General features: G+C 40.0%; 1 protein-coding gene across 1 annotated transcript; it reads left to right on the forward strand.

The window, feature by feature from the left end:
* Positions 1-8067: 8067 nt before the first annotated feature.
* Positions 8068-14937, forward strand: LOC146479345 (uncharacterized). The gene is made up of 6 exons (XM_085110982.1): positions 8068-8269; positions 8759-9976; positions 10510-11149; positions 11707-12061; positions 12442-12490; positions 13540-14937. Exons 1-6 carry the CDS (start codon positions 8119-8121, stop codon positions 13842-13844), a joined length of 2718 nt encoding a protein of 905 aa, XP_084967108.1. The 5' UTR covers positions 8068-8118; the 3' UTR covers positions 13845-14937.
* The last annotated feature ends 1525 nt before the right edge of the window (positions 14938-16462 follow it).

Below are 16462 nucleotides of genomic sequence, written 5' to 3' on the forward strand. Positions count from 1 at the left end.
TGCTAACAAGGTCGATCTTGGACATATCTTCATTTTAGGGGGGTGGTGCATGGAGGAGGGTGAAAGCGGGCTCAGTTGTTGGGAGCGTTGCCGTGGAGGGGTGGGGGAAAATGAGATTTTACTAAACAGTATCAGTACTTACTGATGAAAATATAAACTACACATCCTTTTGCTAGTTCTTTCCATCTTTAAATGCAATAGATCCTAGTATGAAACCAAAAATATCCCTCTTTGCTGGCATCTGTTCGTGATACTATGTCATGGTCATTTTAAAGGGAGTGGGCGAGGGCTAAAACGCTTGAAAGCTGCACTCGGCACTAGTCCTGGAACTAGTACATACTCTACATTTGAGACACAAAACTGCAAAATTAAAAAAAAAAAATTCATTTGAGGAATTTCGTCTTTCCTTGTTTGCTTCATCTATGGTAAGCCACAATATGAATTTTTCACTGGTTGCAGGCTAGCACTATTCTCAGTGAGTATAAATCTACTAGCGTTCAATTACGAATGCCGCTCTCTGATTGGCTACACTACCCGCTATCTATTCTGTACAAATCTTTGATCAAATTTCGGCGCATTTCATCAAGACTGAAAATGATATAAGTTCAACGGACTATAAGACAACCAAGTTGCGAAGAACGCAGTCTTTAACACAACATCCACAAGATAACGTGAGATAAATGAAACTGCCATAATTGCAAGTAAAGCAATTAAAAGCAACAATAGAGTTGTTAACCGTGTAACGATTTCTAAAAAAAACTCTGCAATTTCAGCACATAGGGGGTTGCTTAACAGCTTAAGACTTGCACATTATTTCCAGATCCACGTGGCCGATACAGGCTTGCAGCTTTACGTGGCAGTCTTGAATGTTGAATGACACTGTCCGGTGCATGGATTCGTTAAAACGGAAAATAAATCAATTTTTGTTGCTGGAGTCATCCCCAAAACAGTGTGTGTTCTCATACTCCGGACACCATTTTCAATTAAAAATCAGACCAGGGAATCCAACCAGAAAAATATATATTCACTGATGCAAAATCAAACCTAATCCGCAAAGTCAATGGAATCCATCGAACTTAATCGATTCGAACGTTCGATTTGGTTCGATTAGTTACGTCGGGAGACATGTTCGCGGACTAAAAATTGTCTGACCCGCAACTTCAACTTTTATCGCGCGGGGTCAAATATTTGCATTTTTTACGGACTTTACTCTCACGTCGCTCTTAATCATTTGCCCAAAGAAATTTTTACAGGAATCTATAGACCATCCTTCTAACATTCAACCACCAGAAGCTTAATCGATTTGAAGGTTTCGCACATGGTGAAAATTAATTTTATTCACGAAGTACTTTTACTGCAGTGAATTGTATGTCTTCGAAATTAAATTATTTCATATACACAGATCGACGCAATATTTCCCAAAATCATTCCAACAGATATTTAAGGATTGTAAAAAAAAAGATTTGAGTGTTTTAAAAGCGGTAGAATGATTTGTTTTCGCACGCGAGGCTCCCAAACCCGTGTTATAATTTAGCGCCTCAAACATGGGCAATAGGAAACATGGGTTTCGACTAAATAAATATTACGTTTATCTCAAATACAGTTGAATTACTCACAATAAGGTAGTCTTTAGTCTTTTCTGGTCGTTTCTCCCTAATTATTTCTTGTAGAATAGCCCTGATTAACAAGCAACAACGCGCCGTTTGACTCAAAACAAATTTAGCCTGCATAACAAATTCGGCAGCATTCGTTGCGGTCTTGGTAACCGTGCGTCCTATTGAAATTCCAGGCGCGGCCGCTAAGCGCGCGAGTGTTAACTCATAATCACATTTTAGTGTTAACGCTCACGCGCTAAGCGGCCTCGCCTGGAGTTTCAATAACACAGCACGGTTACCAAGACTTAACGAATGCATGCTGGCGATATAGAATGTTAGGGCTATTCTACAAGAAATATATGGGGAGAAACGACCAGAAAAGACTAAAGACTACTTCATTGTGAGTAATTCAACTTTATTTGAAATAAATGTAGTCTTTATTTAGTGCAAACCCATGTTTCCTATTGCCCATGCCTCAAATGACGATTTTAACGGATTTTTGTTATTTGCATTTTTCTTTGAAAGAAAAGGATATTTCACCAAAAATACTCTGCAGTGATTTTAGTTATATCCTAGCCTATCTGACATTAAAATATGAAAGAAATCGAATTTTCCACCCTTGCCGCGTTTTGTGATTTTTACGGACAGGCGCTCTTAAATACGGAAGCCCATAAGGGACACATCTTTCCTGGTAATATTCCTCCATATAACAAGAAGTTACACATCTCACAAAATAAAATGCAGTGCAAACTAAATAAATCCTCACACTGCGAACAAAATAAATCCGCACCCAGCAAATAAATAAATCTGCACACTGCGAACAAAATAAATCCGCACGCTGCAAATAAAAAAAATTCGCACGCTGCAAATAAAAAAGGCCGCACACTACAAACAAAAAAATCCGCACGCTGCAAACAAAATAAATCTGCACACTGCGAGCAAAAAAGTCCGCACTCTGCAAACAAAATAAATCCGCACACTACAAACAAAAAAAATCCGTGCGCTGCAAACAAAAAAGTCCGCGCGCTGCAAAAAGTTCTGCGCACGCAGGTAGACGCAAAGTACTGGAGCTGAGTGTTACATTTGAAAAACATGGCGTCCAGTGAAGCGATCCTGAAGAAAGCTGAGTGATGAAATTGTGCTCGACCGGTTTGCCCTGGGGATCTGATGGAGAGCTATTTCAACAGAGGCCTTATGTACAGCCATATAACGCTGATGTTGGGAAGACATCATCATCAGCTGAGCCGGCTTGAGGGCCTTAACTCGTTTTTTACACTCTGGCCACTACTGGCGAGCCACTGAATATGAACCTTACCCGTTATTTCAATTCCGACCTTGACTGGCGAAATTTGTTCCTGTATTCGGCGACATGAATAAACGAATGTTTAAACGAAGGCTTCAAGGCTATGATGTCAGCATAACCAAAAAAAAAAAAACAAAATTAATGCATCAGTCAATTCCAACAGTGCCCATCCCCCCCGCCCCCCGGGCTTACCCCCGGGAATTAAGATTTTTTGAAAATAAACTGGCAAATGCCCCACCGCCGGGACAAAATAGTTGTTCAAATGGCCCGGGCTGGTGACTCATAAAAAATGTCAAAAATGTTTTATTTTCTTCGTTTCTCGTCTTACTTTCGGTAAAATCTAAGCTAATTCAGGCCAAATTAAGTCCTAGCTGGGTCTTGTTTCCCGTAGTTAGTGCAAAAATAGGTCATTCTGCAACTCTAGGGTCTCATTTTATGTCCTATCTAGACGTATTCGATAAGAAACTTACTGCATTTGCAGATGAATTTGCCATTAAGAAAGCGACAATGCAATAGGGTGAAAAAAGTGAGATCGTCAAATGCCCTGGGGTAATTGGGTGGAAGGCTAATGCCCGACCCCCGGGATGGACAGTGTGGGAAAATGCCCCACTATTGCCCGGGGGTGGGGGGGATGGGTACAGCTGGAATTGACCGATGCATAACGGTGGATTTCCTCGTGTTTCCTTGGGTAAATTTTTTAAACATATTTTGAGATACAAATGTAAACAAGCCTCGAAACCTGTTTGGAAACCGGTCTGTCAGAGCAATCCAGTTTAATGATTAAAAGATATTAAATGATGTGATGTTTGTAAAATTGTCTTAATGACCCAGGGTCCTGTTCCTTTCAAAATTTTAATTGAAATAATTTTCACTTAAGTGTCCTCAAAATGCAACAGAATGAGAATGAAACGTTCCATAACATCTTTCATTCTATCTATATTTTGTCGCCATGGTAACTGAGAAAATATGCCCCCAGTCCCCCCTTCTCTAATAAACCCCCTCTATTAGGGAATTGGGGGTTAAATAAAGCTTTTGCAGTGAGGACCCCTGTTCCCTTGAGTAACCACCCTTGCATTCTCATGTTTTTTTTTTCTAAAACAAGGGTACAATGACTTACAGGGTATAAATAACACTAAATTTACTCATACAGGCTCTTTAAACTGTCAAAAAGTACTCAAAATATCAAAATTGTGTAGGCCATTGTCAACAAGGTGGAACTGGAGATCTGGAGATTAGTACATTGGAGACAAGATAAAAATAAGGTGATTGTCCAAAAATATGTTATAAAGTTCAACCTAAGATCATCCCTAGTCCTTGCACAATTTTGCTATACTACTTAAAATTGTTGCAATTTCCCCTGTTAGGAAGCAGGACTCCTGGTGTAGAGTAATTTCATTGAATATTGAACATGTTTTCATTTCTGAATTAGTTTCTAAGAAATGTTTTAAAGCTTGGAAAAATACGATCTCCCATAAGAAATGCATAATAAAAGAAACAAGTTACAGAATTTTGCCAAAAATTTTATTGAAGTTTACACAGGAACACCAGGTTGCAAGGGTGAGTGGGTGATGATTGACCAACAGCTGAATGTCAAGGTCATTCTTATATGTACAGCACAACTAAATATAAACAGGACTGTACATGAAAACAAACATGTAATTTTGAGAACACTCTCCACCTGGGCAAGTGACATGAAGAATGCTCTCACCTAAATAACTGGCCTCCACTTACCCCATTTAACAACTTTGAATGTTAAATGTATGCAATTGCTTGCAGACCAATTGTGGTTGTTTCAGCTGCAAGTAAAGTCCAATCGCCTGAAATGGTTTCAGGGTTTCTACCCTGCGGATGGCAGAAATCCCATTCAAAAGTGACAGTGGTGCTCACTGGGTATATAAGAAAACCCTATAAGGTCCTAAGATTTTGTTTCATGGTATCGTTCCACATAAATTGTATCTATCAGAGGTACCAAAACAATAAATAAATAAATAAATAAATAAATAAATAAATAAATAAATGGATAACCTGACCTGTTAGTAGTAAATATTGACATATGTGATACCATGCATTTAGTTCAATTGCAAACTTTTTAATTTATTCTTTTGAAGGTCTCAGAAAGGACTGTCATAAGCCTTTACTTTACTTATACTTGAAGAGTACTTCAAAAGGTACAAATGTGCATGTGGACCTTTTGAAACTTGACACCCCAAAACTATGACTATCACCCCATCACTTTTATAATGGAATTCCCTGAGTTTTCCAAGTTGTAATTTACACTTTATATATATATTTTTTCTTTATATAAATGGTAGAAAACTGCCTGCACCAGTGAAATTTTTAAGCAACATCAGATCCCCTACGCGTTCAACTAGATCATCATTCACAACATGCATCTCGCCTTCTTTAAAGACCGCAGTCTTGAGGTCTTCGCTTCAATGTTCGTTCATTCACGACATCTATATGATGATGTCTCTCAACATCAGCGTTATATGGCTGTACATAAGGCCTCTGTTGAAATAGCTCTCCATCAGATCCCCAGGGCAAACTGTCGAGCACAATTTTATCACTCAGCTTTCATCACGATCGCTTCACTGGACGCCATGTTTTTCAAATGTAACACTCAGTCCCAGTACTTTGCGTCTACCTGCGTGCGCAGAACTTTTTGTTTTGTTTGCAGCGCGCGGATTTTTTTTGTTTGTAGTGTGCGGACTTATTTTGTTTGCAGCGTGCGGATTTTTTTGTTTGTAGTGTGCGGATTTATTTTGTTTGCAGCGCGCGGATTTTTTTGCTCGCAGTGTGCAGATTTATTTTGTTTGCAGCGTGCGGATTTTTTTGTTTGTAGTGTGCGGACTTTTTTATTTGCAGCGTGCGTATTTATTTTGTTTGCAGCGTGCGAATTTTTTTTATTTGCAGCATGCGTATTTATTTTGTTTGCAGCGTGCGAATTTTTTTTATTTGCAGCGTGCGGATTTATTTTGTTCGCAGTGTGCGTATTTATTTATTTATTTATTTGCAGCGTGCGGATTTATTTTGTTCGCAGTGTGAGGATTTATTTAGTTTGCAGTGCACTTTATTTTGTGAGATGTGTAACGTCTTGTTATATAGAGGAATATTACCAGGAAAGATGTGTCCCTTATGGGCTTCCGTACTTAAAGCACTCACTGGTCCCCTTTTCGGCAGATCTCTTAACATCGCCAAGCTTCAATCTTTTTTTACTGCAGTAGAGGGTGCCCACCTTCAGCCGAAAACCTAACGGGTATGTTTTTCAAGATTCCCGCAGATATATCTCCTCCGTCCCTGGCTTACTTTAACGATGGAACCATTTTCACAATAAACCAGCAAAATCCCCGTGATGCAAATCAAGAGCACAAGCTCGCTAACTTCCGGGATAAAGTAACCAGGCCGCGAGGGACTGGGAACAATGTGAAATTCTGAGAAAATCGGACATGTTTGGATTCTTGGAAAGTAATATTACTTCGAAGTGTAAGTATAGGTCTCATTTGGAACAATTTCTTCTCGTTGTATTTCGTTGAGAAGAAATGCCTTTCACCAATAAGAATTTGTCGTGCGTAAGGGCAACTCACAACTGCTCAAGATGCCGTCGAACGTTCTCTGGAATTGATTCTAAAGAAAGTTTGATACAGCATCTAGAACATAATTCAAAACACCACGTTCCGTTTGTGCCAGAAACCTGTGTGCAATGTCGGAGATCCTTTTCGGACACTAAAGCGTTGATCCAGCATCTTAAAAACAACAGACATCATTTAAAAGACCTTCACCACGCCGCCTGTACAGGGAAATTTCAACTCGTCAATCGATTAATGACAAATGAATTCGCCGATGCGCCGGGCGATTCACATCAACCGTCTTCGAAGCTTCACAGCGATGCATTGTGCAGCTTTCGGTGGACATTACGAGTGCTTGAAGATTATGCTCAGTTGGCCGGATGGAGATCCTAATGTTGTTGATCCAGAAGATGGCAGAACGCCTGTTCATCTTGCTGCTTGGAAAGGCCATAGCAAGTGCCTGAAGTTGTTGCTTAGGAAAGGAGGTGACTTGCAGTTACAAGATGACCATGGAAAAACACCAATTTCCTTAACTCAAAATGCTAACTGTTGGTCCCTGTTTTTTTTTTCATATGGCTGGTGAGTAATATTTTGCACAAAATATTATAATTAGGCACTTTCCAGACGCCGCTCTAGTCATATGGCGAAAACTATAAATTCAGTTTAAATTCGACTCCCGCTGAGCGAAGTTGGAGCGGCGACTGATTCAGGCAGCGTACCTTCTGCCCAACCAAATTCACCAAACCTTGTTTAACAGAAGTAATCAATCTTTGGTGTGTGGCAAAAACAATAATTCTGTACAAACATGTGGGTGATAGGCCGTTTAGTTAGTTTAAAGTTATCGCTAGATATCATTATAATACAATAAGAGAAAATAAACTATACCGGTGATTTTGCACGACTTTTCCAATAATTTTACTCTTACATGGTAAAAGTACTGCCAGGATGAAAACAACAGTTTAAACCAAGATATATGCCTCTAAATGAAGCACAAAACCTAACAAATTAAAAGCTCCCAAAAGACGAGATTCAGGAGGGTCAAGCGATAGTCGGTCATAGTCACGTTTGGCCTTATTTCACGCATTCGGCCAATCTCAAGCGCCGTAAAACAATGGGTAATTTATACGTTAGGTTCGGCACACGAGAGAAAGCGGCGTATGAATCAACTGCCAGTGGGCCATTATGCGACAGACCCTGTTGAACTTAACGAAGCTTGCCACACCAAATTAAAACTGCCGTTCTAAACTGATTCAAACACTGTTCTGTTGCTGGACTCATAATTCATCAGTTAGGTTCGGCACCGGAGTGGATAATTAATGTAATGAATGTAATTATATTGAGGCGACAAAGATAAATGTAGGAAAAAATTGCTAGAGATACTGAAGGAAAAAGGAAAAATCTTTTGGCCTTCCTTAATTAGGCTTCGTCTGGTGCCATTGGTAGGAAAATGAATTACCAATCCACTGAGCCATTTTAAAATTAGCTCAGCCTTTTCTTCTTATTTTTGGTCAAACATCTAGTGGTAATTTAACCCTACGTAAAATTTAATGTGGTTCATGAAATGTAGATTTAAATGTGTAAATGATTGCTATTTATAGAGAAACAATCTTGGCTCCGTGTTAGAGGCTACCCATCATCAAGGCAAAGGTCTGAGATGTCAGTGGATGATGTGTGGAGGCAACATCGTGGTGAGAACAGTTCTCAGCGACAGTTGGCAGTATGCACAGAACCCTGGGTTGAGGAGGTCGGCCAAGGCAGCAAGGATCCTTGTCAAGTGCAGCAAGTACAGTCCAACAACGAGTTAGGTAATCATGCAAAATTATTTCCTAGCACTCTAAAAAAGTGGGAAGTGCACTGGTTGAGTAAAGGGGAAAATTATCGGATTTTTATCCTGAAAAAGAGTGGTTTGAGAGCTTCGCTATCATTATGTAGTTTCATAAGTATAAAACAGGACAGGAAAAGAGTGGTTGTAATGCTCTCTCTCTTTCTTTCTTTCTTTCTTTCTTTCTTTCTTTCCTTCCTTTTCACCGTCCTTTCTTCCATCCTTCCTTCCTTCCTTTCTTCATTTCTTCCTTCACTTCCTTCCTTCCTTCCTCCCCATCGGCCTTTCTTTCATCCCTCCTTCCTTTATTTCGCCCTATTCCCTATCCATCCCTGTTCCTTCCCGGTTTCTTTTTACTATCTTCCCGCCTTCCCCTCCTGTCCTCTCTTCCCCTCCTTCCTTTCCTTGCTCACTTACCTAAAGCTATTTAACCTAACTTCGTCTGCTACTGTTTCATATTGTCTTAATTCAGAACCTCACAGTGAACCCTACGAAGTCCTTGTTAGAGGAGAAGTGGCAGTTCGCATATTCAAACAGGCTCTACTTGAAGGAAAAGCAAAGGTGACTCGTATGCAGCTTACTGTGATTGGCAATATTGGTGCAGGAAAGACAAGCTTGATAAGAACTCTCAGTGGTGAAGAGTTCGTGGAAGAAAGACAGGTGACACATGGAATTAATACATCCATGGTTGAGATGACGGAGCTTGATGATTCGTGGCATGTCGCTGACTTGAACAAGTCGCATGTAGATGACATCTTATCAGACAAAGTGTGTGAAGGAATAAAAAATTCTCCCGGGAGGGGCCGGGGAGGGAGAGTGCTCCAAACGAGTTCATCGGATCCAGGGCCATCCTTGGTAGCTGGAACACCTAGCTTGCCTGACGGCTTTAGACGACTTCCCAGCATTGAATCCCCACCAGTACCTGCAAATCACGATGGTATTGTTAAAACAATGTCCACTGCTAGATTGCTGGGGAGATCTTGCAGTGAGGAGACACCTCCACGTGATATGCCAGTAGATGAGATTACAAGAAAACTGAGTGAAGCTTCACTGGATGACAAAGAAAGAAAGTACACCAAAATCAGCATTTGGGATTTCGCCGGCCATCCTTTGTACCAAGCAATGCATCATGTGTTTCTGAACCGGCGCTCCTTCTACGTTGTGGTGACCAACCTGGTTCGTCTGTGTAATGCTGAAAGCAGAGACCAAGCGCTAGTAGATCTTCAATTCTGGCTTAACTCCGTCCGTGTTCACACTCTCTCTGACAATCCGATTTTCCTGGTGGGAACACATCGCGATCAAGTCAGCCAGCAAGATATTTCTGATGCTGAGAAAGTGCTATATGATGAATTTGTCCCAACTTTTGGCCACCAACTGGTGAGAAGTGAAGAGAAGAGTGTTTTATTTGCAGTTGAAAACACCCTTGGCAGTCAAGATGACGGAGCTGTGCTTTTAAAGAAAGCAGCTGAAGAGGAAGCATCGCTACTCATGCTGGACGATGAGTTACCTGTCTTGTGGCTCCATTTTGAAGAGGAAATCCTCAAGTGCAGAGAAAAACCAGAATGCCGAGGTTGTGTTCCTAAGGCCTCCCTGAAGAAGATGATAGAAAGGAATTCCCGCGTAGTTGATGAAGAAACGTTCTCAAATATGCTGCGTTTTTATCATGACAGTGGTGTGATCATCCTCCCAGGTGACTCCGTTTATTTTTTTATCAAGTTTCTTGGTTAAACATTTTGCTTCGCAGATTATAATTCACCAGTGTTTTACAGGCACTCTCATACACTCACACCTGCTATCTGACCTGTTGTTATCCTACGAGCGTGTTATGGATGTGAGAGTATGGACCAACAAGCGGGGTACAATTATTGCTTTATTAAAAAACAAAAAACAACCAAGAAAAATTGGAAGATCTTGCTGATTCATTTTTCAAGAAAGACAAAAGAAGATTTAACGGTCTCTTTTTCGGGAGCATGCTGCTATCCCATGGCCGCTAAGCCAATCAAAACTCTTGAAATGCATTATATTATGATCCAGATTTGATGAAAATAAGGCGTGGTTTTCTTCGTTGTTGTCTTTGCGAACTTTATCGTTAAAATTACTGATTTTGAACACGGAAAAAAGTAAAAATAACTAAGTTTATTATAAATTTCTTCAATCACCAATTTTCGGTTTAATTTGGAGTTTTACTATTTGCACTGTTATGCATTACCTTTTACATCACAGAAGAGTTAATCGGACCAGAGACGCAGAACTCCGAGATCAATGACTTAGTGGTGATCAACCCCCAGTATCTGGTGGATGTTATGACCTGCCTCCATGATATTCCTGAGCACTTGGATGTTGATCGCCAGCACTCCACCCAGTGGAAGACTCTGCAAGATCATGGGATAGCAGACATCACTTTGCTGGAACACGTCTGGAACGACTTCGACAGTCCTGTCACGGAACTTGTAGGAATCCTAGAAGCTTCTGGTATGTTGTGCCCTGTGTCATCTTTGACGGACGTTGACGACCCTGAAGACCATGATGAACATGAAAGTGAAGAGATGGGGTCGGGAACGAGTAAATACATCGTTCCCTTTCATCTGAAAGAGAAGAGCATCAGAGGAAAATGGGACAGGCGTTGTCGTAAAATCTGGAATGGAATTTGTAACTCAGATAAGGTTCTGATATTTGATTTTCACAACTTCCTCCCTCCTGCTCTCTTCCATTACTTCATTGTCCGTACAGGTGCGAAAAGCCAGTCCACCAATGGCATGCGGCCAATTATATCCAATGGGATGGCCATCTTCTCTTTTGGAGACAGTTTCTTCATTCTAACCGAGGTTCATCAGAAACACAATCAGATTAAAATCAGTGCCAGGTAAGTAAATGTGCATTGTTGCACATTTGTGTGCTTAAGTCATCAAGTTCCTTTCCTTGCAGATTTGTCAAACTTGTCAGGGCTCCATTTAAACTAGCTCTTGCTAAATTGGATGCCCCTGGACAAATATTGAATAAAATAAAATAAAATAGTGTCCAGGGAGGGTCTATACTACAATAGTTTATAAAATCAAAACGATCATTTTTTTCTGCAATTGCAAGCTTAGAAGGAGATAAATCTCTAGATTAGTGCAGATTTATTAAATAGCGAAGTTTTCTGGTCACCGATTTCATGTCAGTCAGGCCGAGTTTAGGTTCTAACTTTCGTTGGTGTAAATGTGGATTACGACGATTCCTTTCTTCTCGTCCATTTTCTTTTCAAGCATCTCTGCCCTTCACTGATCCTGCCATTTTCCCAGTATATCCCATGGGTTCCTGCCTCTACGGCATAACTCCCGGACACTGGGATTTTTTGTTCGTAGAAAAACGCCCACAAAAACAAAATGAGAGTATCAGGAAAGATGCATTCTAACGTAGAAAAATCTCACATTTCTTCAGGTACAAGAATGGTAAAAGGCTGCATGAATTATTCAGCATCCTGATGTCAATCATGGCAGACATCTGCCAGCGACAGTTCAAGTTCTTGAAGTTCAGTTTTGGACCAGTTTGCCCAAACCCACGATGCCCTGGTGCCTCTTCCGAGGGTAAAGTTCTCCCATTAGACTCGCCTTCCGAAGAAAGCGATGGTGAGACGGATGGCAACTCCACATGCGATGAGTCAGATGGCGGTTATTGCCAGAACGAGGTTCGTTATCACGTGATTTGCATCGACCCAGCGGTGCCTTCCCGTCCTTTGTGGTGTAACAGCACGCCAGTCCATGAATTTGAAGAAATAAAGCAATGGTTTATTAAGGTATCTATTTAGGAAATATTTTTTACTCATTAACACAGAATTACAAATGCACTATTATTTGACTTTGATTTAACTTCAACCCCTTCATCCTCTCCTGCTTCAATATATAGTTGTTTATACGTTGTGTATAATTCCTGTATTTCAGTGGTTTCTTGAACCTTAACTGAATAAAACCACGAAGCACTCATTACAGTATGGTCACTTGCTGTGAACTTAATATAATTTAGATTTAATTTCATGCAAATTGGTGTCTCGTTTTTCCCCCTCTCGCCGTTTTCGGTCAACTTACTGGAACATCGAAACGGAGAACCTGAGTTATGTATTCTTGATCATGTTATACTACAAATTAAAACGGATCTATCTTTTTTCTTTTCCTAAAGCCTCAAGACACTGCCTCAAAAGTCCCTGAAGATTCTCCTTGTTATTCTAGTAGGTGATTTACTTTTTTTTTTTAAGATACTGTGAAGGACCGATGAGTAAAGGTCTTGTTGTTTGTGACCCACGTTATTGATTGGACGTCAGTCAAACTTAACTGCAGCAACTTAATCAAGCAGTGACACAAAGGGTTTGAAAGAAAAAAAAAAACAAACAATAGGCTTCAGTGGGATTCATACCACTTTGAGATTCTGAGGCAAATGTTCTCGTGTTGGCCTATGAAAGGTGTATGAAGCCAGAAATGAAACTTCTGTAGGATGAATATGTGATAACGTATGCCTGTATGAATTAAATCCAAAGGCGTCATATAACGTTCAGTGGGAAATCCAGGACATCGTGTAAGGTGTGGGCAGTGGACGCGGAGTAAAATCATGTCGGTTGGAATTAAAAATTTTCAACCTCTAAGCCCGGGAAGCTCTCCCAGATCCGTCCCTGTGTGAGTCTCGGTCACTTTCAAAAAACCTCGATTTGAATTGTTTCTGGGTTTTACAATCAACTATTTTCCCGTTTCCAATTTAAAAACGAAGAGTCTTGTACTTTCAAAACCACAGCACATTTTTTTTTGGGGGGGGGGGGGGGGAGGGGGGCGAAGGGTGTTTCATTCATACTTCACATTTAAAGAGTGCTCTTGATTGCTTTTATTGCCGTTATTTCAGGGAGCCAGGAGAGCACTCGCCTCCCATCGACATGACCCGGGTTGAGTTTGTTGTTGGTTCTCGTCCTGTCTCTAAGAAGTTTTTCTCAGGGTACTCCGGTCTTCCCCACTCGTCATCTGAAATCAACATTTCAAATTCCAATTTAATCTGAAGAATTTTTTAACCTGATATAGAAAGCGATCACAACTAATTAATCCTATCGGTTTTGAAATCACTACAATGCAAAAACAGTTGTAAAATAGATGTTAACTTCCATGCGAATCATATTAATTATTACAGTACGAACCTGCCGTTAGAAGCTGATTCAAGATAGCTTGACCACATGCTAACGGTTCCCTTGGCCAATGCTAGCTGATAATAACCATTCAATTGTTGTGATTTCTCCAGTGAAAGTTAAGGGATGCTGTTTGGCCTTGGTTGCCAGAGCAATGGCTCCCAAATGGATGTGGCTTGGAAGGTCTCTTGATGTCGAGGAGACAACCATCGAAAACATTAAAGCAGACAGCGACTCACAGGAAGAACGGTCGTATCAAGTCCTCCGAAAATGGGAGCAGAGTAAAGGTTCCAAAGCTACAGTGCACTGTCTAATGAAGGCCGTACAAGAAGTTGGTATTGTGGAGGCTATGGAGTCATTTGATTGTCACCTGGGTGAACTTCACGGGGAAGAAAGTCAGACTGACGAAAGCAAGTGAGACTGGGCTAAAATGAACGTGCTCCAACCTGATCGTATATCTGCCACACGGCCTGAGACAAAAATGGTACGGACTCGTTAATATCATACCGATAATCTTTGAAAAGAAATACTTGTACCATTTTGCACTGGGTTTCAACTATCATCCGCTTTCGAAAAAAATTCTGACCATCACACTGTTCAACGGGTCCGTGCCATTTTTTACCTGTAGCGTAAACGACTATCTTAGAGAACACGCCGATGTAAAGAAAAAAACGCATTCCTCTTTGCAAAGTAAAATATTACTTCTGGGCCCTATTGTTCGAAAGCAGATAAACGCTAATCCCTGGTAAAAAAATTAACCGATGTTTTCATCTCGCTCATTAAAAATGTTTTTAAAAGCTTATTTTAAGCTAGTGGTGTAGAAAACTCTAAGCCAAAACTGAGGAACAAAAATCCTTTTGAAGAGTCTTTATTGATTAGTAATTAAACTCAAAGCCAAGTTCACGTTAACCGAGGATTAACTTAATCGGGCTTTGAACAACTGTCCCTGATGGAAAAAAACAGGACACCAGTTACTTCTGCTTACGCTTTTTTCGTTAAGTGGTTAAGGGTTAAGGGGAAATTAGACCTCTTCCCTTGTCCTCTCTTTGTAGTGCTTGGTGTAAGTCAAAATCCAAAACTACAGTTCCAATAGTAAGTTGTACAACGTAACAAAATGGACAACAATGGAATGCCGAGTTTACGACCTTCCCGTAATACCGCTGACGAACACCTTATTATTACAGCTAGTTGCGTTTTACCCCAAATAGAAGCTACGGTCGTCATTTCCTCAGTTGAGATCAATGTTATCGGAGGCATCATTTGTCTGCAAAATGTTAGTTGAAATTATAAATTTCTGTTATGTGCCACGTCCAGTTCTTGGCAATTCCAATAATGATAATACAAAGGGCATACGAAAGATTTTTTCTTACTGCCATAATAATAAAAATAATAAAATTAATAATTACGGTTATAATAATAATAAGAAGAAGAAAAAGAAGAAGAAGAAGAAGAAGAAGAAAAAAAAAATAATATGTGATAATAAAAATGTAATAAGGATGCCTATTCTGAGCTCAAAATTTATTTCCTGTGGACAAGAATTTTTTGAACGTTTTTTGAACGTACAAACTTCTAAATATTTTTGCCCAAAACAGAATTAAAATCATTGAAAATTTTCCATACTAAAATGTTTCTAAATTTTTCATTGACGATAATAGAATTCCTGAAAATGAAGTTCTATCGGCTCATTATGTATCTATTTAGTCGAATGTGGCAGCAAATACTTGGAAAAATTCATTTGGCCCGCTGGCCTTTGAATTTGCAAGTCTTGCAAACAAAGCAAATGGGACGAAGAGAAGGGGTAGTGGGAGAGGGGGAGCGGGGAGGGGCGGATTACAATGGATGAGTTGCATAAAATTTAACGTCGGGCGTAAACTACTAACGCCAGACCTTCAGCCCAGTCACATTCAGTATTTTAAGTACTTTTAACGTCTGACGATAGCATTTACGCCCGCCGTTAAGTTTTATGCAACTCGTCCCAGGTGTCTAACTTGTAACTGTGGTGACTCATTCTCCATGTCTCAAAAGGAGGGGAGAGGGCGGAATATTAACTTAAAACGTGCCATTGCTACTCTGTTAGCAATATTTTATTCATTCCACCCATAAAGATTTGACCCTATTAAAATACGAGTCTTCTATGAATATGCACATGAACGTAGGAAGACGCGGGAGAAGTGTCATCAGCTAACTTACTTTCATTCCAGTGTCCGAACTAGTACTTGGCACTGAAGGTCTTAGGTTCGACTCCTGATAGAAGCACTCGGATTTCCTTTTTTCGAGTATGCCTGTGTCACTCACGGAATAATACATAAGTTACTTTCACAGTTTAAGGTTCACAGTTTGCACGTGCTACAATCACGACGCGTAACAAAAGATCACCGCGCGAGAGAACAAATCACGTGCCGGTGAACTGGAACGTAAACTGTGCTGGAACTGTGAACCGTTAGAAAAGCGTTTGCTTATTTGCCACTTTTTAAACCGACGAAGGCCTAAGATTTTTGGCCGAAACGTCTTGCTAAGTTTTTTGCCGGAAACGTTTTGTTTTTAACGTTTTTTACGAGTCAGAGCCATACACATTTTAGATTACAAAAAGGGATTTACTTTTGCTAAATTTTATCGATTATCTTTTGAGTTAGTTGGCAATCCAATGCACGATGTTTTTAGTACGGATTGAAAATTTTCATTAGGATTGAAAATTGCGAAAACCGTAAAAGCAACCCGCCGTCGAAATAAAAGGTGAGCGTGTCGGTGTCCAAATAAAAAAATGTTATATTTAGATTCTTACTTAATATTTGCACAGTTTCCCGTCTTATGTTACTTGTCTGTCTCGGAGATTAGAGGTATTAAGTTTACAATAGGTGTCTCGACACATTTCGCGTGATTTCAACTGAATCATTTATCCAAGCATTTCTCAATGAAAATCTGACAAAGGGAAATACTGCATAAATAATCCAGAGAACGTCACTTTTTAAATTCTTAGTTCTGTCGCACAGAAAAAAAAATCGCGATATTTTAGTGCTAAAATTTGGTTGCGAAATA

This window comes from Pavona decussata, unplaced genomic scaffold, assembly GCF_977016875.1.
Source record: "Pavona decussata unplaced genomic scaffold, jaPavDecu1.1 SCAFFOLD_59, whole genome shotgun sequence".
In the NCBI taxonomy this organism is placed as follows: Eukaryota; Metazoa; Cnidaria; class Anthozoa; order Scleractinia; family Agariciidae; genus Pavona; species Pavona decussata.

What these genes read in the sequence shown, in the direction of transcription:
- LOC146479345 (XM_085110982.1), top strand. Translation starts at nt 8,119, where the DNA reads ATGTCAGTGGATGATGTGTGGAGGCAACATCGTGGTGAGAACAGTTCT. An exon ending in TAAAGCAATGGTTTATTAAG is followed by an intron (nt 12,062 to 12,441) that starts GTATCTATTTAG and finishes CTTTTCCTAAAG; the next exon opens with CCTCAAGACACTGCCTCAAA. An exon ending in AGATTCTCCTTGTTATTCTA is followed by an intron (nt 12,491 to 13,539) that starts GTAGGTGATTTA and finishes TGATTTCTCCAG; the next exon opens with TGAAAGTTAAGGGATGCTGT.